The sequence below is a fragment of the Ambystoma mexicanum genome, chromosome 8 (assembly GCF_040938575.1).
Source record: "Ambystoma mexicanum isolate Mex_15411 chromosome 8, UKY_AmexF1_1, whole genome shotgun sequence".
Taxonomy (NCBI): Eukaryota; Metazoa; Chordata; class Amphibia; order Caudata; family Ambystomatidae; genus Ambystoma; species Ambystoma mexicanum.
The window spans coordinates 82315405-82341411 of NC_090929.1; the positions used below are offsets into that span (position 1 = coordinate 82315405).

Genomic DNA, 26007 nt, shown 5'->3' on the forward strand with positions numbered 1-26007 from the left:
GTCAACTTGTTCCGGAAAGTCTCTGAACTGTAGACCTCAGCGGAAACGATCCCTCGCCTTCTAACTTGCGATCTTGATCAACCTGTCCCGTTCTTCTCTTGAACGTCTTCAGCTGTTCTTTGGATCGTCTCCTAAGGCGGAAACAACAATACATGTTAGGGCGGCGGATACACACCCTATTCTGAGAGGAAAATCTTGTTATACATTCAGATACATAACACAGTACATTACTTTGTCCTCCCTTGGTCTCTCCTTTGTATCTAGGGCGGGAAGGTAATGCTCGCCTCCTTGTCTTTAATAGAATCAAGAGCTCCCTGCGCTATTAGCAGGGGGAATCTTCATTCTATGTCAAGACGGAGGCGAGCATTATGCTTGTTCAAAGCTTCTTACCATAGCTTCTGCTAGTGTGCTAATAGGTTTAAAGTAAAACGTTCTGAACGTAGTATCACTAGCCCAAACAGCTGCTTTCAGTATATCCTGTAACGTTGCACCCTGCTTCAGCGCTTTGGATGCTCCTGCTCCTCGCACTGAGTGTGCTCCAAATTTCGCCATGTCTATACCTGCTAGCGTCATAACTTCTCTAACCCATCTCGCTATGGTGGCTGTCGCTACGCCTTTATGCGGCTTCCTGCGCGCTATCAGCAATTGCGTCGTCCCCATCGGCCTTAGCTCAGCTGTCTTATGCACGTACTCTCTTATACATGTGGCCACGCACCATTTAGGATGCTCTTGCATATACGGGTACGATATTGATGCGGAATCTGTCTTCGTCCTCCTGGCCAGATGAAAAGTCACTCCATCTGGGCCGTATACCATTCTGTCTATTTCAAGGGCTCTGACATCTGCTACTCTTCTACAGGAAATCATGCACAAAAGCATTGCTAGCTTTTCTGACAGTCTGCCTAGTGATAAGTATCTATTACTGGGCCAGTCTGCTAGTAGCCATAATACTACTGTAACGTCCCATAGGGACTTGTATCTTGGCTGCGGCGGCTTCCTAAATCTAATCCCTTTTAGAAGCCTAATCACTGCTACATTCTCCCCTACCGGGGTTCCCTCTATACGGGTATGACCTGCTGATATTGCGGATCTATACACTCCAATCGTTCTATAGGGTTTGCCATCCTGCAAAAGCTCTGCTAGAAAATTCAGAATCTCTACTAAAGGGGCAGAAACGGGATGAAATCCTCTCCTTCTGCACCACCTTGACCATCTGCTCCATGCTGCGTCGTAGCTCCTTCTAGTCGACGGAGCCCATGACTCTGCGATGAGACTCGCAGCCTCTGCCGACATTCCTGGGAGATTCCAGCGTCTCCTGCTATCCTGCACGCCATCAGCGGCAGCGTCCTCTTCGCTCTCAGAGGGCGATACAACCCAACTGGGTCCGTGAGAAGGTCTTCTCTTTGTGGCAATATTCTCGGATAGTCTGCTATTAGTTCCATCAGCGCTGGAAACCATACTTGCGACTTCCATATCGGGACTACTATTATGAGACTCGCTGCCTCCCTGCGGACTTTCGTCAAAGCTCTGCTTATCATTATGAATGGTGGAAACGCATAGAGTATCTCCTCCCTCCAATCTTGGAGGAAGGCATCTGTCCCTGCTGCTGCTGGGTCCAACCTCCAGCTGAAAAATCTGCTCTTCTGTGCGTTCAGTCTGGACGCAAACAGATCTGTGTGAATCGGTCCCCAGAGCTTTTCTATCTGTAGAAAGACTGTCCTGTCTAGTCTCCAGTCGCTGGAGTCTGTTAGATGTCTGGAGTTCCAGGCTGCCACTACATTCTGGGCGCCTGGTAAATATTCTGCTATCACTGCCGTCCCGGACTCCAGACAGGAGTGCCAAAAGTCCTTGGCTATCTCTGCTAACAATCTGGACTTCGTGCCACCTAAGTGATTTATGTATCTGACTGCCGAGATGTTGTCCATCTTCAGCAGTATACAAGAATTCACTGTCTTTTGTGAAGGCTCTGATTGCAAAAGAGCCTGCCAATAGCTCCAGGCAGTTTATGTGCAGCTTGAGCTCCTCCGAACTCCATCTGCCTCCCGTTTGGAGCTCCCCACATCGGGCTCCCCAGCCTGCTCTGCTGGCGTCCGATTCTATCACTATGTCTGGGCGATCGCCGAAAATGGCTCTGGAGCCACCACTCTAGCTCTGTTCTGGACACTTGGCCTAGCGGTACCTGCTGGTGATAATCGAGCCCCTGCTGCAGGTGTCTTATCTTCAGCCTCTGTAGGGCTCGATAATGCAAGGGTCCTGGAAAGATCGCTTGGATCGACGCTGCTAACAGGCCCACAATCCGTGCTATCGTTCGCAGAGATGTGGTCGGGCTGCCGAAACAGTTCCTTATCTCCCTTTTTATGTCTCTGATCTTCCTGCTCGGCAGCTCCAGGGTCGCTGTCCTGTATCTATGATAAAACCCAGGAATTCTATACTTCTTGCTGGCACCATTTCCGACTTCTCTAGATTCACGAGGAAACCCAGGGAAGTTAAGAGGTTCGCTACCCAGCTGGTCTGGTAGCGGAGAATATCTTCGCTGCTCGCCATTATTAGGATATCGTCTAGGTAGATGATAATCCGTATTCCTTTCTCCCTGATCGCCGCTGCTACTGGCTTCATCAGTTTCGTAAACGCCCGGGGAGCGGACGCCAACCCGAACGGCATCGTGGCAAACCACCATAATCGCCCGTCCCAGTCGAAGGCCAGGAAAGATCGGTATTCTTTTTCTATTGGAATCGTGAGATATGCATCCTTCAGGTCTATTCTGGCCAGCCAGTCGCCCTGTCTGAGTGTGTCTCTCAGCTGGTGCGTCCCTTCCATTTTGAAATGGTTGTAGACTACCCACTTGTTCATGTCCTTTAAATTTATGACTGGTCTCACTTTTTCTTTTCTGTGAACCAGGAACATATTGCTGATGAACTTCGGAGCCGTGCACGGCTCGATAGCTCCCTTCTTCGCTAGGCTCTGTAGTTCTGCGTGTAACAACTCTCTCTCTATTCGTGCTGTCACTATAGGTCTGGGGGCATTGTACTGGGTCGGGGTCTGGATAAATTGTATGTGTAAACCTCTGACTGACTGTAGAACCCAAGCGTCGTTGGAAAGCGCGCGCCAGTTTTCCCAGTACTTCGCTGTCCTCCCCCCTACGGAAGGATATATGGATGCTCTCACCTGAGGGGACGTACTGTCCTCTTCCTTGACCTCTTCCTCGATTTCCTCTGGGGAAACGGCCTCTGGGTTGGAAGAAGGTGTCTGGTTTCTTATCCTCCCAGTATTGTGCTCTGTTTGATTGAGGCCTTCTGGACGTTTGATAGCGACCGGCCGCTCGGCTCTGTATCGACCGGTCCCTCCAAAAACCCTTCCGGGGAAGATCTTTCTTATTGAGCATTCAGTACAAAAAAGAAGGTGGGTGAGGCGCACACTCCCGGTCCTGGTCAATTGAACCTGTTGCAAAAAATAAGTAGCTGGGTCACATCCCAAAATGGACAAATATTCACAGGGTTAGATCCCTTCTGCTGCAAATCAGGTACTCAGTATTAGCAGGGTTAGATCCCTTGTGCAAATCAGGTACTCAGTAATAACAGGGTTAGATCCCTCAGCTGCAGTTCTGTGGTCTGTAGTTGTTCTCCTCCTAGCGCTTTCTTATCTCAAATAATCATCAGGGAGGCTGTTGAGCAGGTGTGTCTAATTAGACTCAAAGGATTCTGGTAGCTGTAGTGAAAACGTTTTTTTCTGTTCAGGTGACCAGCAACCGACACCCCTCCAAAGCACAAGTCCTTCCCAAATTTGGGGGAGGGGAGAGAACCATCTTTATGATTCTCCAAAGTGGGGCACAGTCACCCCGTGGCGCTGCCTCTCGAGCCCGGGACTCCCATAGCATTCAGTACAAAAAAGAAGGTGGGTGAGGCGCACACTCCCGGTCCTGGTCAATTGAACCTGTTGCAAAAAATAAGTAGCTGGGTCACATCCCAAAATGGACAAATATTCACAGGGTTAGATCCCTTCTGCTGCAAATCAGGTACTCAGTATTAACAGGGTTAGATCCCTTGTGCAAATCAGGTACTCAGTAATAACAGGGTTAGATCCCTCAGCTGCAGTTCTGTGGTCTGTAGTTGTTCTCCTCCTAGCGCTTTCTTATCTCAAATAATCATCAGGGAGGCTGTTGAGCAGGTGTGTCTAATTAGACTCAAAGGATTCTGGTAGCTGTAGTGAAAACGTTTTTTTCTGTTCAGGTGACCAGCAACCGACACCCCTCCAAAGCACAAGTCCTTCCCAAATTTGGGGGAGGGGAGAGAACCATCTTTATGATTCTCCAAAGTGGGGCACAGTCACCCCGTGGCGCTGCCTCTGGAGCCCGGGACTCCCATAGCATTCAGTACAAAAAAGAAGGTGGGTGAGGCGCACACTCCCGGTCCTGGTCAATTGAACCTGTTGCAAAAAATAAGTAGCTGGGTCACATCCCAAAATGGACAAATATTCACAGGGTTAGATCCCTTCTGCTGCAAATCAGGTACTCAGTATTAACAGGGTTAGATCCCTTGTGCAAATCAGGTACTCAGTAATAACAGGGTTAGATCCCTCAGCTGCAGTTCTGTGGTCTGTAGTTGTTCTCCTCCTAGCGCTTTCTTATCTCAAATAATCATCAGGGAGGCTGTTGAGCAGGTGTGTCTAATTAGACTCAAAGGATTCTGGTAGCTGTAGTGAAAACGTTTTTTTCTGTTCAGGTGACCAGCAACCGACACCCCTCCAAAGCACAAGTCCTTCCCAAATTTGGGGGAGGGGAGAGAACCATCTTTATGATTCTCCAAAGTGGGGCACAGTCACCCCGTGGCGCTGCCTCTGGAGCCCGGGACTCCCATAGCATTCAGTACAAAAAAGAAGGTGGGTGAGGCGCACACTCCCGGTCCTGGTCAATTGAACCTGTTGCAAAAAATAAGTAGCTGGGTCACATCCCAAAATGGACAAATATTCACAGGGTTAGATCCCTTCTGCTGCAAATCAGGTACTCAGTATTAACAGGGTTAGATCCCTTGTGCAAATCAGGTACTCAGTAATAACAGGGTTAGATCCCTCAGCTGCAGTTCTGTGGTCTGTAGTTGTTCTCCTCCTAGCGCTTTCTTATCTCAAATAATCATCAGGGAGGCTGTTGAGCAGGTCTGTCTAATTAGACTCAAAGGATTCTGGTAGCTGTAGTGAAAACGTTTTTTTCTGTTCAGGTGACCAGCAACCGACACCCCTCCAAAGCACAAGTCCTTCCCAAATTTGGGGGAGGGGAGAGAACCATCTTTATGATTCTCCAAAGTGGGGCACAGTCACCCCGTGGCGCTGCCTCTGGAGCCCGGGACTCCCATAGTTCAATTGACCAGGACCGGGAGTGCGCGCCTCACCCACCTTCTTTTTTGTACTGAATGCTATGGGAGTCCCGGGCTCCAGAGGCAGCGCCACGGGGTGACTGTGCCCCACTTTGGAGAATCATAAAGATGGTTCTCTCCCCTCCCCCAAATTTGGGAAGGACTTGTGCTTTGGAGGGGTGTCGGTTGCTGGTCACCTGAACAGAAAAAAACGTTTTCACTACAGCTACCAGAATCCTTTGAGTCTAATAAGACACACCTGCTCAACAGCCTCCCTGATGATTATTTGAGATAAGAAAGCGCTAGGAGGAGAACAACTACAGACCACAGAACTGCAGCTGAGGGATTTAACCCTGTTATTACTGAGTACCTGATTTGCAGCAAGGGATCTAACCCTGTTATTACTGAGTACCTGATTTGCAGCAGAAGGGATCTAACCCTGTGAATATTTGTCCATTTTGGGATTTGACCCAGCTACTTATTATATTTCTTGCAACAGGTTCAATTGACCAGGACCGGGAGTGCGCGCCTCACCCACCTTCTTTTTTGTACTGAATGCTATGGGAGTCCCGGGCTCCAGAGGCAGCGCCACGGGGTGACTGTGCCCCACTTTGGAGAATCATAAAGATGGTTCTCTCCCCTCCCCCAAATTTGGGAAGGACTTGTGCTTTGGAGGGGTGTCGGTTGCTGGTCACCTGAACAGAAAAAAACGTTTTCACTACAGCTACCAGAATCCTTTGAGTCTAATAAGACACACCTGCTCAACAGCCTCCCTGATGATTATTTGAGATAAGAAAGCGCTAGGAGGAGAACAACTACAGACCACAGAACTGCAGCTGAGGGATTTAACCCTGTTATTACTGAGTACCTGATTTGCAGCAAGGGATCTAACCCTGTTATTACTGAGTACCTGATTTGCAGCAGAAGGGATCTAACCCTGTGAATATTTGTCCATTTTGGGATTTGACCCAGCTACTTATTATATTTTTTGCAACAGGTTCAATTGACCAGGACTGGGAGTGCGCGCCTCACCCACCTTCTTTTTTGTACTGAATGCTATGGGAGTCCCGGGCTCCAGAGGCAGCGCCACGGGGTGACTGTGCCCCACTTTGGAGAATCATAAAGATGGTTCTCTCCCCTCCCCCAAATTTGGGAAGGACTTGTGCTTTGGAGGGGTGTCGGTTGCTGGTCACCTGAACAGAAAAAAACGTTTTCACTACAGCTACCAGAATCCTTTGAGTCTAATAAGACACACCTGCTCAACAGCCTCCCTGATGATTATTTGAGATAAGAAAGCGCTAGGAGAGAACAACTACAGACCACAGAACTGCAGCTGAGGGATTTAACCCTGTTATTACTGAGTACCTGATTTGCAGCAAGGGATCTAACCCTGTTATTACTGAGTACCTGATTTGCAGCAGAAGGGATCTAACCCTGTGAATATTTGTCCATTTTGGGATTTGACCCAGCTACTTATTATATTTTTTGCAACAGGTTCAATTGACCAGGACCGGGAGTGCGCGCCTCACCCACCTTCTTTCTTTCTTATTGAGGCCTGCGCTTTTTATAGCGAGGTGTAGGTCCCTACGAACCTCCCCATCTCCTTTCCGAATGTTTCACCAAAAAGCAGGCCCTGAGCCGCTTTGCCCGCCTCGTAAGAGGATAGGTCTCCTAATTTCTATTTTCAGGAGTAGGCCTCTTCTGCGCTCTGAAGATATCGCACAATTTGCGCTCCATAACAGACATACGGCTCTTTGAGCCCAGTTTGCCAATACTTCCGGGTCGATCTCTTCCCCTGTATCCTTCGCTCGTTCTGCCAGGTCCATAATCTTTGCCAGTGGCCCAGCTAGATCCAGGACCTTCTCCTGGCAACTCCTCCAGGAGCGGTCGATCCCTTTTCTCTGATCTTTATTTGACTTAGCTACAAAGGCTAGCATTTTGGGGCCTAATTCCGGTGCTTCTGCCACCTTTCCTGGGAGTTCCGGTCTGGGGCATTCCGCCCTCATCCTTTGCCTCACCTCCTTTTCCAGTGCTTTTCGAAGCCTCTGTGTCATATATCACGCCACTCTCAGAGAGGGCACCCATTCTGAGGATTTCGGGTTTCTGATCTCCTCTGGCTGAAACATGTCGGAGGTTTCCTCCTCAATATTGTTCAACTTTCTCAGCCTCTTTTTTGGAGGTGGCAAGCTCCCGTCATCTCCTTTTTTCTCACCTTCCTCCTGCGAGGATGTCAGAGATTCGGCGGGTTCCTCTTCTTGAGGGACCTCTTCTTCTGTATCTCCCATATTATCTTCCCCTGGGTAGGGGGTCATGAGGCATGGCACCCCCGACTTGGACATAAAGGCTTCTTTCAGCCTAAGGAAAGCGTCGGATGCCTCTGGGGCCTTAGGATCTACCCCGTCAAGTTGGCCCGGGGGGTCAGAAGAGTTCGCGCTCTTCCGGGCCTTACTACACCCCTGAGGGCCCTCTGGCGCGGCCCTTGTGGACGTGCTAGGTCGTGGTGAGGTGCTTTTATCTCTTTGGCTCAGGAAAGATTCGATTGTGTACAGGGGTTCCTGCAGGGGTCTAACCCCAAGAGCCACTGCCTCTATGAGTGATTCGCCTAGCACATCTTTGAAGCTTTGAGCCAAGTCCTCTGAATATGTGGCTTCTTGCTCCTCCTCACTCCATTCATATTCAGCCACGATATGTGTCTGCTTGCTGGTGCCCTGAAATACCTGTGTAGGTGTCTTGGCACGTCCACTAGTCACTCTCTCCTGAGGCTGCACCTGTGCTGCAAGGCAGTTTCTGTGATAATCAGTGCAGGGCACTGCAGTAATGAGAAAGCTCTCACTGAGCTGTAACGCTGCAATGTTTTGCTTTGAAGTATTTTCTTTGAAGGCTCCGTGCCTCCAGGGAAAACTATTCACAAGTGTCACTGACGGGAGACCGGGGCGCAATGCCTGCGAAACACTCCGGAGCGTTTCCGGCCCCTCCTTCCCAAGGGAGGGGGCCGAGCGCTCCTCCAATCCTAACGCCGGTCTCTCGGCGTTAGGCTCCACCCACGCGAAGGTGGGGGCTGCGAGCGGAGCTCTGTTCGAGCTCTCGCTCCGCCCCCCAAGGGTGGGGGCCGCTGCCGCGCTTGCGTGCGAGCGGGCCGTGGCGCTGACGGGCTCGGAGCCTCTGTCCTCCTCCACCCGAAGGGTGGGGGTCAATCCTTTGCTCGCGGACTGCGAGCGTGAGGCGAGGAGACCCTCACAGGCTCCTCCGGGTCCGCTCACGGTTCCTTCGCGCTGCAGGCGCTGTGAAACCGGAACGTTCTGGCGCCACCCCTGATGTGCTGGAAATGCAGCACGGGGCCGCCGCGTTATCAAAACTACATACCCCGAGCTCGGAATTATATGTTGCGCGGTCCCTGCCTTCACAGCTCATATGCTCATATACATAGTTCTAAAGTATAAACACTATAAATACTATCAAACCCTCATACAAATGCTGTAGTGTTACGCAGCTAGATGAAAAGGGTACTTATCTCTGGAGAGTAGGAAAAGAAGAGGAGGTTACAGGAATAGGTCACATGACCAGGAAACTGGGAACAGGGACCTAGGGTTGATGGGAAATGAAGTTTTTAAAGGAAGTTTGAAAAAAAAAATCTGTTTATTTTATTGACTTTGTTGAAACTGCTGGAGAGCAAATAAATGAGAAGATGAAGCATAATGCTCGCCTCCGTCTTGACATAGAATTCATGTTTAATGTTACTTACATGCAATATCATAAAAATGTTATATGGTTTGAAAAAGTAGAAACAGTTTGGTAGTGTTTTCACCCGCATAAAACTAGATGAATAATAAGAAAGGGAAAATGCCCCCTGACAGTATAGACCGTAAGAGATTAGAGTCTGTGCAGATAACCAGCAAAAAGATTCATAGATTTGCAATGTATGATTTTAAACATTCCATTATGATAATGCAAAGTATAGTGAAAGATGTAATATTGAATGTTGGAATCGGAGGATATGTTTTTAAACAAGGGTGCATTCTAACTTCTATTTTCTCACAGACGTCATGTGATCCCCAGCTTGCTAATTCACCCTATCTCCTTCAGCCACCCTAAGATCTTTGCCCCCACTGCTAAACTCATAGCTGTCATAGATAGTGATTTGTGGGTCTTCTTAACTCGGGGCACTTTTGAAAAGAGCATATTAAGCCAAACCAAGAAAGGTCCTTACCTACGTGGTGTGTGAGGTGCATGCAGCAGCAGCGATGGGCGCTAGTCCATACCTGAATATACTGCGTGAAAGCACTCTATGCCACCCTGCATACCAACTGGAAAACAACAGCATAAGACGCCACCACTAGACCTGCGACTGGCTTGCTAATGAAAGGGCACATGTTGCTTCCCTAAAAGATCTGCATATGCCCACTTCATTGCCAGGATCAAGTTAGAATCTATATCTGGCATTATAATGCCTTGCCGGCATGCCTCCTGTCTACTTTGTTACAGATCTCCATCTACTCCAGGAGCTAACCTGGTGCCCAGGTCTCGATCTCCTGGCTACTCTTGCATCAATGCACAATCACAAAGGGGGCTGACACTTACTGTACAAGGTCTCCTGGCTACTCTTGCATCCATGCACAATAGCAAAGGGGGCTGACACTTACTGTACAAAATCCCAGACTCTAGAACACCATCCCAATAAATGTCTATTCCGTCTCGACCATTCACTCACTTCCTTCGAGAAATGCTTGTAGCCCTACTTCTCCCTGCACCAAAATCTTCTCAGTCTGAGCTCTTTTGGCATGAACCTTGAGCTGCTAAACAAAAAGCTGCACAGTTCTGTGTGTTCTGTTGCTGTGGGCTTCCCCAGCCCTGTGGCTTGCCTGTATATGTTGCTGCTCCCCTCCAGGTTGCGATGATCAGGTTCATAGTATGTGTGCATAATGTTCTGCAAGTAATAAAAAAGGATCTATAGATCTAACTGTATTCAATAAATGTACCACTGGGTTGGGAGTACATCTGATTCAGAACAATCCTGCAAGTGTAACCGGGATTGTATTTAAGATTGCTTAAGCAGGAGCTAAAAGTAGCTCTTGGTTATCCAGCATTAACCAGTGACCTATCCAGTGACCAGGGCACAATCACAGTGTGATAAGGAGCTGGTGCATTGCAATTGTGGAAAACTTGAGGGTCTTTCCCTCCCTACACCTGGAGGATCTTCTACAGAGGTGGTCAGGCGAGGGCCTTTGCTATTGGATCCCGACCCTCGGGTGGACGAGCGAGGGAGGATCACCTGGGTGGAGGGTCCTTTGGGATTGGGGAGGGATTGCCCGAAGGTGAGACGTGGTATGCCCCCCATTTTTCCAATAGCCGCTACCCGACATTCGCTCCTATTACTTGACCGCAGACTTCCCCTTTTCCCTTTCACAAAACCTCCCTGCTCTGTGAAATCCAACAGAGGCACTTTTTCATTTCTATCAATTTCCATTCAGAAGGACAGGCGAAGTCAGGCACTGAATACAAGGAGCCAGAAGGGGGGTTAAGTGCAAAGCTGCTCTCACGAGTGAAGTCCGTGGAAGGGTGTTCGTTATCCTGTTTTAGAGGCTGGCGAGGAGCCCTTGGTCTTCAGTCGATGAGGCCGCAACAGTGACGTTAAAGAAATCACAACCGGCGAGTTCATAGCCAGAGGGGAACCCGGTTGATGATAGCGGCAAAGCGTGAAGGATAAAATGTTGCAAGCAGTAAGATAATTGCAAGGCCGAGCATAAGATAAGAAGCACGCTGAAGAGGAAAGCTGTGATTGTCTGTTATGAAGATGAGAGAAACAAAGTAGTGAACATTCGCGTGTATGTTAACACGTGGTGAAAGGAGCTCTAGTGAACAGAGACATAGGGCCTCATTACAATGTTGCCAGTCCGGTTACAATGGTACTGGTAAGTTTGCTGGTACCGTTGTTACCAGACCGGCAAACTACAAGGTCTATTCGGTGTTGCCTTTCAGCCCGGCAGGTCTGACCTGCCTGGCGGAGCAGCATCCGTGAGCAGACTTACATGGTAGCACCGGTACCGTTAATAACGGTACCGGTGCTACCGGCCTCCCCATTCCCATTGAGTCCTATGGGACTTAAATGGGAATGGGGAGTAATTTTTACTGGCACCCGGTGAAGGGGAATTACCGGGTCCGGCGGGCCGGAATGCCCAGGTACATCCCCATTGCCGGGTGCCAGTAAAAAAATTACTCAGGCGGCAGCCGTGCCGGTATTTACTGGCACGGCTACCACCACACTTGTAATGACCCCCATTGTATACAGGAGTGAAGTTTACATAGAGCGAATATGGAAGCAAGTAAAGGGGAGCTATGCTTGAGGGAAAAGGTAGGCCCAGACCCTGTGAAAACCTGTTGATGAATTGTAAAAAGGTGCCGGGTGTATATTTAGAAAAGCTGAAGTTGAACTGTAAAAAAGCGCCAGGTGCACGCTGATGAATGTAAGCCAAGATTTAATTGCAAAAAGTTGCCGGGGGTACGTGAGAAGAGAAAACTGAAAAAGTGGCCTAAATATCACAGTGGTCCCACACAGGGCCGAAAGTACTGTGTGTTCATCGAAGGTCTCTTATACGTTGAACTGCTGAATAACTCTGTGAGGAGAGCCAAGGTGTCGGTGTGGTCCCGCCTGGGGCCCGAGGAATACTGGGCGTTGTCGAAAGGCACTGATACACCAACCTGTTGTGAACTGTGAAAGTTTTGTGAACTAATGATAAGTAGCAGATTTCCTGAGGAGAGGTCAAACAGGGGAATTGTTACCTAAAGGAACTTTGAACGTATGCAAGCACACTTCCTGAGGAGAGGTGAAATAGAGGAACTGTTACCTAAAGGAACTTTGAATTTGTGCAACCAGAACTGTTTGAACTTTGTAAAAATAACTTTATACAGTGCCTTTGAAAGCCGAGGAACGCATGCTGAATCCCAAGTGGCTCAAGACTTGGGCAAGGGAGCTGTTGACCAGCTCCATTACTATCCTGACCTTTACTTTGAAGCGCCCTTTTTATTTAGTCCAATCCCCTGCACATTATTGTATTAGTGTAAGGGCAAGCATAGGTTTAGCACAGACACTTTTGTTTTGACTGACTTTGGACGTATATTTTTGTTCATTGTCAAGACTACTCCCATTATAGGCGTAGGTTAAATTAGGCAGTCTCCAAACTCATTTCTTTACAAAATAAAGGTTTTCATAAACCTGTCTCACACAATCCACCAACCAAACTTTCGAATAAGATGCAAACATATAATTATGTCCACTAGTTATGTCCCCTCATGTTGTATAGATGTGTCCTAATGTGCATTTATGGATTGTCCCAAACACACATAGTTAAATCCACTTAGGTGTGTTAGTTTGACATCAGTTGTCCTAGGGAGCCAACAGTAGCTCATGCTAGCTGTTGGTGTCAAGCTGAACAGGCCCTTCTAGGCAACAAGCAGGAGCTAACTGGCTTCCAGCTCCACTCCGTTGCGAACCCTGGTGTAAACCTCAATGGGATGGAAGGCCGCAATGGAGCCAGAACAAGAAAACTAAATGAAGTGATCAGTCTTTTGAAAATTCAAGCATTGGGAGTCGTAATCCGAGTCGGGCCCCTCCTCCTTGATTGGGTTGAAAGCACCGTCAACAAAATGCCATTCCAGTCAGACTAGATATAGTTTGTGGCTTTTTTTAAGGTGTTAACGGAGGTGGTGGTCTGATTTCAGAAGAATAGAAGTTCAGTAGTATGGAACCAGGAGCACTGTGAAAATACACCTATTTTGTGGTATTCTGTGTTAGCCTAGGCCAGTGGTCTTCAAACATTTTATGCCAAGGCCCCCCTGAACACAGAATAAATTGGTAGGGACCCCCCTGGCCCCCCCTCTGTGTTGGTGTTATTTATTTTTATAGAGATGGCTGGAGAATGAGTGGTGCCATCATTATGAAGGGATATGTTGTTGGGGAGACATTCCAAGACAGACAATCAATTCCAATCCAAACATAGAAACCGTGCAAGTAAACACAAAATTCTCCAGTAGGGCTTTTATTTTCTCAAAATACATTCCTATTAGTATACTCGCCAGAAGGCAATTTGATTGTATATAGCAAGTACTAATGGGCCTGTCTCTCTGCAGAAAGTGAGTCAATGTGTGGCTTTATTATTGAGACCGCCACTCTGAGGTTGTCCTCCACTTCCAGCCTTGTGCAGTATTTCATATTCAGTACAGCCGATGCTGAAAAGTCTATTTCGCACAAGTAGGAAGACCCAAAGGGTAAGCTAGACTATATAGCAGACCTTGCCAATATAGGATACTCCAAGATTACCTTCAGCCAAAAGTCACCCACTGAAATGTTCCTACATTCGGTTTGCAGAGTAGTGTCTGACTGAACCACAATCAGCCCCTCCTGGACATCAAATGGAAGATGCACCACCTCCTCTGCCAGAAAAGGCTGCATCACCCAGTCATTAGTGCCAGCATTTTCTTCAGGGAAGTATTAATCAAAGCTGTACGGTAATGTTGTTAGGTGACTTGATCAGCATTCAGTGAGTAAAATAACCTTGTAAAGATAAAATGCAGCTTTGCATAAAATGAAAGATAATTTGGGGATTATCGGGCACAGTGAAGGGCCCTCATATGAAAAAAGTTGAAATGCCCGGGTGCCTCTAATTTAAAAAGGTGTCATGACCTACAGAACGCGCCCTTTTGGACTTCCTGGTCCTTGTCTCAACGGGGCTTACACTACCTGGTACTCCCAACATGGCCGTCCAGCCTGAAACACATTCCTCACTCTGCACGTTGGACGTAGCGTTTTCTACTAATAGACCACGCCCCTCGCGGCTCTGCGCGTCTCAATGCTATTGCGAAGTAGCGACCAGACGTGTGCTCCGTAGCTCGCGGTATTGTTACCCTGATTCTGTCCCTACTAACTCCATTCCTACTCCCTCTCCTTTCTTTCTTACTTCCTGGACTCGTGTGCTGTGTAGTGCACTTTCTTAATTTCCCGGATTCCTGGATCATTGCATCCCGGAACTTTGAACACACGCTGGAGTCGGAAGAGACTCGTGCAGCCTTATTCAAGACCCGATCCGTCCGCAAGAAGGCATCGACCAAGAAATCCAGCAAAGATTGGACTTAGGTGAGAAGGGGGGAACTCCTTGACAGTTTGAGACGCCACCCGACCAAACTCGATATGGACATGGAAGCGGCCGTTCAGGACCTGATGCGTGGCATGCGAGAACTATCAACCGAGGTACAGAATCTCAAGGCGGAAAACACCGCTCTCAAACAATTGGTTCCATCTCGTGATTCTGCCACAAAAGAAAGTGTGTTGCTGGGCGGCATAGTTGACAAATACGATGTGTCTCCAAAAACCCTTCGTGGATTCCTGGATTCATGTTTGGTCCACTTTACTTTTAAGCCCTACTACTTTTCAACTGCCAGGGCTAAAGTGGGTTTAATAATTTCTCACCTTTCAGGAAATGCATTAACCTGGGCTACGCCCCTCGTTAATTCTGCCGATGCTCTCCTAGATGACTATGATGGGTTCATACAGGCCCTTAAAACCATGTTTGATCGCCCAGAGCAGGTCTATAGTGCCCAGGAACGCCTGTTAGACTTTCAGCAGGGATCCCAGGATATGCTCACCTTTGTAACCCGATTCAAGCAATTAGCCAAGGAAGCTGGGTGGTCCGCTGAGGCGAGTTTTACCCTTTTCAGGAGAGGACTGAATGAAGAGATTAAGGATGAGTTGGCCAGAGTGGCTCACCCAAACTCATTCCAGGCACTAATGGACCTTGCCATGCAAATAGACTTTCGAATCCAGGAAAGCAAGGCAGAGAAGATGAAATCCAGAGGAAATCCTCCGAAAGTGTACTTTGACAGTACCACCAAGACGGACACAAACCCAGACTCAGTCACTGAACCAGAACCCATGCAGATAGGAGCCTTCCGTGGACCTATATCCCCGCAAGAAAGGATGAGAAGGATTCATACAGGGTTGTGCATGTATTGTGCCTCAGATAAACACTTGGTTAGGGAGTGTCCTCTAGCCCCTCCTCAGCGTTCGGGAAACGCCAGCTCCTGGTCCTAGATGGAGCAGAGCTTCGGGAGAGAGATATTTGCTCCACATCAATTCCATCCTTGAACTCGCCTGGACAAAACAATTTGGTGATACTGCAGGCCTTCCTATCGCCCTCGAAGAATAAGACCTATTCCATTTTGGGCTTGGTAGACTGCGGAGCTATGGGAATTTTCATTGATCAAGATTGGGTTTTAGTCATATTCCATACGAGACACGAAGCACCATGCAGCCGGTGGAAGCAATCGACGGAAGACCCCTCACTTCAGGGCCCATAAGCCTGCAGACTAAATAGATCCAGCTTTCTATAAACCATCACCAAGAGCTGATTAGATTCGACATCATTAAGTCAGCTCATTACCCCATGGTATTGGGTATGTCCTGGTTACAGAAGCACAATCCGTACATCAATTGGACAGCAGGATCACTATTCCTAGGCTCAGAGTTTTGTATGTCTCACTGTCTATTCCTGGATCCCTCCTTGACACCCCCTAAAGAACCACCAAGAGACCAGCAAACACCAATCATAGTTTCCAATATCACACAAGTCCCTGAGGCCTATCAGGGATATGCTGATGTATTTTCAACTGCCATAGTCCAGGCCTTACCCCCTCACAGACCTGAAGACTGCGCCATAGATACAGATCCCTCAGCAGTGATTCCCTTCGGCAGAATGTTCATCCTTTCCGAACCTGAGAAAAAGGCCCTCCGAGAATACCTGGATACCAACCTTGAAAATGGCACCATAAGACCTTCTAAATCTCCAGCGTGTGCTTCGTTATTCTTTGTTCCCAAGAAGGACACCAAAGAACTCAGACCTTGCCTCGGCTATTGTGGCTTAAATTAATGCACCCTCAAAGACCGGTACCCATTGCCCTTGATCTCGGATATCCTGGAAGCTGTGAGAGGCGCCATAATATTCACAAAGTTGGATTTCCGGGGTGCCTACCATTTGATCCATGCCCAGGAAGGAGACGAATGGAAAACAGCCTTTAGAACACCCTTTGGTCACTATAATATATATAGCAAGGTATACAGCAATGAGGATTCCTATATACTTTGCATTAAATCACAGAGCATTTCAGGACTATTACAGTGATCAGAGATCTCTACATTTGATAAACAAGTCTGTGATAAAAGGATTGTATCTACAGACACGTCAGGATACCACACAAGATAGACCCAATAAACAATGCACAGAAAGGCTAAAAGAAAGGATTGTACCTCTTCCAAACTTTAGCCTGAACAGTAGTAAGTTGATGAAGCGTTTTAAACAAAACCGGCTTCTGGTGCGTGGTAAAGGGCCCACAGTTCCTCAGCCACTACCTCCTCACCATTGCGCAGGCCTCAGGGGTTATTTCAGCAAAAAAGAGCCGACCCATGCTTTATCTAACCGAGCTGGCATTAGCATCTCTTATTAGTGCTGGCCTGCAGCTAGTGAAAATCATGGTGTGGCAGTGTAGAAGAACAAGTTATTTACCCCTGGTAATGTTCTTTCAACTGGATGTTCCGCCAACGTATTCCTCACCTTTGACATGTAGTGTCCACAGCTCGGCTGCTTCAGACATTTTTTCAGCAGAGGGCGTCCTGCATTGATGGCGTCGGACTGATGTCCCTCGAAGGCCTCCGCTGAGGGTGACGGCATTGGATGTTATAAATAGCACGCGCGGCGCTCATAGCCTCAGTTCTTGTTTCCCTCCCCCGTCCTCTTGTAGCAGAATTGCAGCCCTGATCGTACTCAGCCTTGTTGGAACGAAAGCTGTAATAGCCTGGGAAATTCTACAGAGGGGTAGGTTGGGAGGGCAATGAAGAATACGTTGGAGGAACATCCAGTCGAAAGAAAGTTACCATGGGTAAGTAACTTGTTCTTTGAATGGATTGTGTCCTCCCACGTATTCCTCATCTTTGACAGACTTCCAAAGCAGTATCCATAATTGGAGGAGGGTGAAGAATTTAGTAAAATTTGAAATTAAAGGGCAGAATAAAGGACTGCCTAACCAAACACCACATCTTGAGCATGGGATGTATCCAGGGAATAATGCTTGGTAAACGTGTGTATCGAAGACCACGTTGCAACATCACATATGTTCTTTCAGGGACACCTCTATGCAGGGCTGTCGAAGTAGCCACGCTTCTGGTTGAATGAGCACGCAAGCCCTCAGAAGGGACCTTGCCCGCCAAATTATAGAATTCAGAAATAGTGAGGATGATCCACCTAGACAAGGTCTGTTTAGACACAGCCTGGCCTAGTTTGTGCCCGGTATACCCCACAAAGAGCTGGTTGCCCACTCTCACCTTGGACATTCTGGAAATATAAAAGCTCAAAGCTCTCCTAGGGTCCAACCTATGAAGCCTTTCCTCTTCCTTACTAGGATGCGGAGGAGGATAGAAGGCAGGTAGCACAATTTTCTGACTCAAATGAAAGTCCGAAAACTACCTTAGGTAGAAAGGAGGGTCTGACTCTCAACACCACCCTGTCCTTGTGGGATATTGTAAAGGGTGGCTTGGAAAAAAGTGCCTGCAACTCGCTCACTCTTCTTGCAGGTGTAAGAGAAGAGAAACCAACATAACAGTCTTAAAGGTTAACAGCCTCAATGGGCATAAGTGCAATGGTTCAAATGGAGCACCCATCCGAAACTTTAAGAGCAAGTTAAGGTCCCAAACCGGAACCTGAAATGGTGGAGGCGGGATCACATTCATGAGCCCTTTTAGAAATTGAGCACCCAAAGGAATATTAAAATAAGAGCATTCCCCGGATGAGCGCTTAAAGATTGAGAGCGCTGCTAGGTAACCTTTAATGGTCCCCACCTGGAGACCCTTGTGGGCTAAAGAAAGCAAAAAGGACAGAAGATCCAAAGTTGAACACTGAAAAGGATTAACATTCTTTTCTCTGCACCAGTCTCAGAACTTATTCCAACGGCAATGGTACAGAGACTTTGTTGCTGGTTGCATGGCCGAAAGCAACCCCTCCATTACGTCATCCAGGAGTTCCCAATCCTTGTATCTCAACCTTTCAGAGACCATGTGTGAAGGTTGAGATGCTTATCCTCTAGATGGAGAACCCGACCTCCCTCTCGTGGGAGAAGATCCTCCCTTAGGCGAAGGCGCATCGGAGGGCAGGGGGACATTTCCAGAAGATCCGGGTGCCACGATCTCCTGGCCCAATCCGGAGCAACTAGGATCATGCGGGACCCGAACCGCCTTAACCTCCTGAGAACTTGAGGAATGACGGGGACTGGAGGAAACACACACAGTAGTGGGAATTCCCAATCCACCACAAATGCGTCTCCGAGAGCTCTTCTCGGAGGAAATTCCCTTAAGCAGTACTTCTCGCACCACCGGTTGGCACCTGTCGTGAACAGATCCACTTCCAGGGTTCCCCAAAGAGCAAAGACCTCTTGAAGGACTTCCTCAGCTATTTCCCACTTGTAGGAGAATGCGCTCTGCCTGCTCAGAGCATCCGCAGCCGTGTTCTCCTCTCCGGCCCGATGAACTGCTGCTAGGGAGATTCCGTCTTGAATTGCCCTGAACCAGAGCTGCATTGCCTCTCTGCACAGTGGTAGTGACCCTACACCCCCTCTCTTGTTGTGGGACTGCATGGCCATCGTGTTGTCCATCATTATCAGGACATTCTTCCCCCCTACAGACGGCAGGAAAGTCTTCAGTGCTAGCCTGATTACTCTGAGCTCCAAAAGATTGATGTGTAGTTTGGACTCCAATGGAGACCAACGACCGCTGATGGTCAGATCATTGGCATGAGCACCCCACCCTGTGAGGGAAGCATCTGTCACTGCGGTCACCTCCGTCCATGGTTGCCAAAAAGCTCCCCCCTTCATTAGGCTTTCCTCGCAGGCCCACCACAGAAGATCCCTGACCAGAACCTGAAGGTGATCCGACATCCTGCCTGAGAATTGGGACCATTGAGTACTGAGTGCCCATTGAAGCAACCTCATTCTCAGACGAGCCTCTGGCATCAGAAAAATGCAGGATGCTATGAGGCGGAGCAACCGCAAGAATTTGGAGGCCGGAAGACTCTGGGCAGTCTGAAATTTGGTTACCATCTGGAGAATGTTGAGAGCCCTCACCTTGGTGGCAAGCACTCCCCCAAGGACGTGTCTAAGACAGCCCCGATGTACTGGAGCTGTTGTGAAGGTGTCATATGGGACTTGTTGAAATTGAGGGAGAAGCCCAGTCTGTGAAGTGAGTGACATGTAATGTTGAGATGATCCAAGGCTTGTTCAGGAGAACGTGCCCTGATCAGCCAATCTGTCACAACTTGACTCCAAATCGTCCGACCCGCTTCCCTCCTCTGTCTCCTCACCTGAAGAACTTGAATCCGTAGTGTAGCTGGATGACTCCCGGTAGGTACAAGCGAGAGACGTAGTAAACCTCCCGTGGTGGGAAGCCACAGCGGCCACCAGAAAACTGTGGCCGCAGTGGCCCCGTCACCGCAGATAGGCGATAGGGGAAAAAGCCACTAGCGTAAAAAAAACCCTTGTTGAATTCTGAGAGAAGATGGCAGACACGCCCGCGTGGATGGAGATCCGCAGAGGCAATTGGAAAGACGTCCGGCTGGTACTGAAGACAACCACTCGGACAGTACTCGTCGGGAAGCTGATGGAGATCGTGGAATCCAGGTAAGGAGCAGGGAGAGAGCAATGGGTTGCGGGGGTAGGGCACCCCGCAGGTCTGTGAAAACGGAGGAGAGAGAGAGAGTATGCCGAAGCCAGTGGAAAGCAAAAGAAAGAAGGGAAAACAGCGAAGAGACAGAACAATAGCAACCGTAAGGAAATAGAATTAACACAGCATACAGCAACAAGGCAGCAAGGAGTCGCTTAGACGTTGCAACGCACCGACAGTCCGGGAACCCGGAAGTAAATACTTTCCGGCTGTCGACGGTCACAAGCGAGAAGGTAAAAAAGACTAGACCGCCACCCAAAGAATAGCAACAGGCGTGCTGGATCTTCTAATGGCTGCTCCATCGAAACCGCCGCCATACCTTCCATGCGTTTGGACACATGACACAATCGTCCAGGTAGGGGTAGACGTGAATCCCCTCTCCTGAGATGTTCTGCCACTACCACCATCAGTTTGGTGAAGACCCTCCAGGCGGCGGTAAACCCGAATGGCAGGACTCGAAACTGATAGTGCGAGCCGCCAACGGTGAACCTCAGGTATTTCCTGTGCTTGAGATGGATCGGCACATGAAAATGAGCATCCTGAAGGTCCAATGACACCAACCAATCCTGAAGTTGGAGGGCCTGAAGGATCTGAGAAAGAGTGACCATCTTGAATTTGTCCTTCCTGAGGAACTTGTTCAAGTATCTCAAATCCAAGATGGGTCTCGGTCCCCCGTCCTTCTTGGGAATCAAAAAATAAGGGGAGTGCCAGCCCTTGTTCCTCTCGGTTACAGGCACTGGTTCTATAGCGCCTTTCTTTAGCAGGGTTAATATTTCCTGCACAAGGAGCAGATCCGGAACCCTCAAAGAGTGGATTGTCATGAAGCTTCCGAAAAAAAGGAAGGCAGTACCCGTGGGCTACTGTTTCCAGAGCCCAAGCATCCAAAGTAATGTCTCACCATTCAACCAGATGCTCAGACAGCCTGCCCTCCATCGGTGAGCTGTGACCGAAGGCCTCAGAGCGGTTTTGAAGTGGCAGTAGCAGAACCTGATGGCAGAGAGGCTGCTACTTGAGCGGCTTTGGCACCTCTACCTCGTCCATCACGAGGTAACTTACGTTGGCCTCTTTGACTGGCCATTCCTCTTGTCCTTCCTAATGAGGAGTAGTAAAGAAAGGATCTACCCCTCCATTGCTGTCCGCTTGGATGAAAAAGGCTGAGGCTGCCTAACAGTGGCGCCCAAAGACCTGGCGGCTGCTTTAGAGGTCTGCAGCTTCTCAAGGCTCTTGTCAGCCTTGCTGCAAAAAAAGGTGAGACCCGTCAAATGGCATGTTCAGAAGTCTAGCCTGCACATCCGGTGCAAAACCCGACTTCCGCAACCACGCAAATCTGCGTATTATGGTGCTCGTAGCCGTGGACCTGCTGACACTGTCAGCAACATCCAACCCATACTGAAAGTTTCCACACATGGCTTCCTTGCTGTACTTAATAGCTAGGAAGCCCTCCCTTTCTTCCCCTTCAGGAATCTGCTCAGCCGCCATAGATATGCAATCCCACAGAGTGTACGAAAATCTTGCCAAGGCACAAGAGGAGTTGGCCGCCTTCAACGCCATACTCCCAGCTGAAAATACCTTGCGCGCCCATCCATCCACACGCTTATCGTCCCTATCTGGAGGGATGGTAGGGTACGCAGCCTGTTTCGAGGAAGCCGTAGCTGCCTGGACCACCAAACTCTCAGGAGTGGAGTGAGATGACAGATAGCCGGGTCGCTTCTGGAGGGGCAGTATTTTCTTGTCAGAGACTTGTTCACCACCAGATTAGTCTCCAGGGTTTCCCAATTTTTAGCCACTCGGTTCTGCAGAGCCACATGAAATGGCAATACGGATCCGTAGAAGGACCCTGATCCAAAATGTCCATAAGATCATCCTGATCATAGTAGCCCTGGCCCAGCCCAAATACTTCACCACTCTCGACATAAGGTGTCCGTAAGAGGAGTCAGCATGCTCACCAGGGTCTGGCCTGCCGAACTCCAGCTCAGGAGAAGTGTCTATACCACTTGTATTATGCAAGGTATCACAAAGACCTGTATCCTGCTCTCCTCCGAGAGGAGGCATTCTGGCACATTAGGCGTCCCAAACTGGAGACCAGAAGGAGCCTCACCATCATCAGATTGCTCCTCCTCCTCGAAAATGGAGGTGAGGGACTTAAAAAAGTCTTCCTTTGGCAGAGGAGTACACCTTTTCTCAGGAATCACAGCTAGCGGCTTCAAAGTCGACTACTTGGACTTAGTAACTGTGTTCCACCGCTGTCAAGGGCCGGATCGGTAAATTTGGTGCCAATGACAAAGGCTCCGAAAGCATCGAGGGCCTGATCATGGTGGAGGACCCTACAGGCACTATCGGCTTGCGTGGTGTGGACAGCATCAATGGCTTCGATGGCATCGAGGGTTTGGATGGTTCCGATGGAGACGAAGACTGTGACCTTGCTTCACGTCTCGAGCGATCCTTATGAACCTTGGCCCCGAAGGCTCCCGAAGGATTGCGCCATTTACTCAGGCTCGAGAGCACGCAAGTATCTGGCCGAGACCATTCCCTGCCGGCTTCAACAGAAGGCGTGGATGGGGCCTTGCCCTGTTTTGCAAAAATGTCAAGCTTTTCACCCAGAAAGCTTCCCACTCAGCGGGCGTCGAATGTTTGGACGGGCAACCCACCCTCTCGGGGGTGCCACCGAAAGAAGACGACAAGGAAGGCGATCGGCGGTGCCTTCTCCTCGAGCGCTTTGACAAGGAGGACGAGCGGTGGGAACCACTCCTGGACCTTGAATGCTTGGCCTTCTTCCTCTGAGGAGACTCACCTCTCGACTCATCGGTCGAAGGCCCAGCATGTCGGGACTTATGGGGCTTGGACACCTTGCCTACCTTGAGTTTCCCTTTTTGTTCCTGCAAGGCCTTTCTAGTCATCGACTGGCACTTGGAGCACGTATCCGTGTCATGGCCCCTGCCGAGGCACCATAGGCAGCCACAATGAGGATCCGTGGTAAACATCTTGTATCCGCAGTCCAGGTATTTCTTGAACCCGGACCGAGGTGTCGTCGGAGTGGAAGACGAAGACATATCGAAGAAAATCTTCACAGCAAATACTAGAAAGTAGGAGACGTGCCGAGTTTCATAAAGCAAACACGTTTGCTGAAATAAATGGAGCTGAGACTACGGGCGCTGTGCGTGCTACTTATAACATCTGATGATGTCACCCTCGACAGAGGCCTTCGAAGGACATCGACCCGACACCATGGACGCAGGGCGCCATCTGCTGAAAAATGTCCAAAGCAGCCAAGCTGTGGACACTACATGTCAAAGATGAGGAATACGTTGGAGGACACAATCCATTAAAAAGGGCTTTTGGCCTCGTGGATTTACAATTTGAGGCAACATCTTTGATTGCTTTATGTGTTTAAGTGTGGGCACAGTATGGCATGCTCGTTAAAGTCACATACACAAAACAGTCCAGTGTGCTCTTGTATGGACATTGGGCACATCAGACCAAAACAGGTATATGTGCTGTTACATAAGACACAATTAACCAACAGGGTGGCAACTTGTGCAGCACATAAATCATTGCTGCACACATCACTGCATTGATTTGCCATGGACTACTGTCTGCATAGTGACACACAATGCACTCCACTTTCCTAATCAAGGTGCCAAGTGACTTTGAGTAGCCATCTGGTGTGCTCGCTAGGCAGTGGCTGGCTTATTTAGAAAATTAAAAGACCTTTGATGCTGAGAGGATGCATTTAGTCCATGTACCAAAGCAGCCACTAGAATACTTGAGCAAGAAAATTACAGTTAACCTTTCCATGGATGTGCCATATGTAACTAAAAAGTAATATACAAATAAAAATAGTTTTGGTGTGTCAAATAAATAGACCCGAAAATAAAGAAAATAGTTTAAAACTGTTCTGTGTGGCACGTTAACTCTCTTTTGCATAGGTTTGATCAGCTAACGGATACTTGTGCTGGCCTGGTGAAAAAAATGACCCATGTTTAGTTCTTAACACTGAAATGTTAAGCATATACTGTATAAAAACAATGGCTTATTAAATGAGCCATCACTTATAAACTGCCCCACTTGAAAGGCTGTCAACACAAAGAATGAGGGGCGCAGGCTGTGTGACTCCAGAGCATCTCACGCTGCGTTTGGAATATGCATTCCTTTGTTTGCATATGCCGAACACATCGCAGTCGGCAGAGAGCAGCAGCCGCATAGGACAGAGGAGCGCTCATCGGCACAGCAGGCTGCTTAATCTGCTGTCTGGCAGCTTTTCAGGGTGTGGATGCGTGCCCCCCCTGGGCATAAGGCTGAGCCATTCAGATTCCATTCAGGTTTCTTTGCTCACTGACTGGGTTTTCATTCCGCATGCAAAAAATCATTGCTGCCTGAAAGGCTGGCAAATGTGTCTATGCAATGAATGCTTAGCTAATGCAATTTACAAGCTTGAGCCTTGAACAGGCAGACACAGACAGTCAAAGATAAAGGTTAGTTATATTCCTTCCTGTCTTCTGCTTTCTGAAGCTAATCGCACGACTCATGCCTAAAAAACATGATGTACCATAATGTACCATGCACATTCTAGAAAGGAAATGTTATTTGATCTGCCGAGTCTAAAGATGAAGTGCCCTTTTGGTGTAAAACAAACAATGATGACGAAGCGCAAGGAATGCCTCCTTGCCTTCTTGTGATGGGAACGTGGTGAACTTTTTCGCTCTGAGAACAGTAAATTGTACAGAGATGACGCAGAGCAAGGTACCATGTGTCGCCATGGAGAATGCCCATGTTACGTGGGTTGTGAACTATGTATTATTTCAGCAACCAAAGCCGATTTGAAGTGTATTTAAGGCTGTCTGACGCCCATGTGAATTGCTCAATTTCTCCATGACTGTGCACAGACATAGCTGAACTTGGGTACGCTTCATGCGAGAATAAACTCTTGTTATATATTTGTTTTGTGACTTCATTATTTGCAGTAACTCAGATTTGAGACTAACAAATGGCACCCGGACTGTGGGCCATCTTCTGATGACGACCCATCACTTTGCCAGGACGGAGTGGACGGACTGAGACCAGTGAGTATCGGGGGCCCCTGCACTTAGGAGATGCTGTTCCTCGCAGTCTGCTACTTGTGATCTCCGTTCGCCGCTTCACCCAGAGGTCGTTGCGGTGAGATTCCCGGACCATATTCAGCGACTGAGTTTCACTTTTTGGGAGACCACCAGTCACAAAGGGGGTTGTTCTGAATTGATGGGGGAGTGATTTTGTTTGGATCAGGTGAGTTTGTTTGGATAAAATAAATATTTTGCACAATATATTTGCAGGTAATAATCATTGTTTTTGATAAATTATGCCTGGTTTTAGTAAGTTTAGTAAGTTGTCCACTTGTTGGGCAATGCTTTGTTGCAAGAGAAGACAGCAGAATGACTTAGAACATAGTCAGCCTCAAAAGTAGGGAGGAATATGCACTTAGACACATTACCCAGACTGAAAAGGCATTAGTGCACGATCAACAGAAACAAGAGGAGGCTATGAGGGGAATGGGTAGGGGGTTCCAATTAGAAATACAGAAAATATACCTGTCAAAAGAATTGCATGCATCTGATGAATTAATAAATAAACTGTTGAATGAAAGGCGAACACCTCCTACCGCACCTCCTCCGTATGTTCCTCCACCTGCCACACCAGCACAGCCACCATTACTAGCACCCGATAAACACTGACGGTTGGCCGCCACCCCCACCTCCCAGGGTTTACTTTAGCCATTAGTAACCTTTGCCACTTCCGACATGCTTCCTGTAGCGCCTACCGATCAGAGAACAGTAACCGGCAGTGCAGTACCGCTAGCATGGAGAAAGGCTTTGCAGAAATGGGCAGAATTATATACACAGGACGGCAATGAAACAACCGATTCAGGTTCTCTGACAG

General features: G+C 48.5%; 1 protein-coding gene across 1 annotated transcript in view; it reads left to right on the top strand.

Annotated features, from left to right (window-relative positions):
* Positions 1-25265, top strand: part of MED22 (mediator complex subunit 22) — a 138928-nt gene extending 113663 nt beyond the window's left edge. Inside the window, exon 6 of the mRNA XM_069609337.1 lies at positions 25056-25265. Within this exon, the coding sequence (XP_069465438.1) occupies positions 25056-25149 (94 nt within the window). The 3' untranslated portion in view covers positions 25150-25265. The remainder of the gene's footprint in view (positions 1-25055) is intronic.
* The last annotated feature ends 742 nt before the right edge of the window (positions 25266-26007 follow it).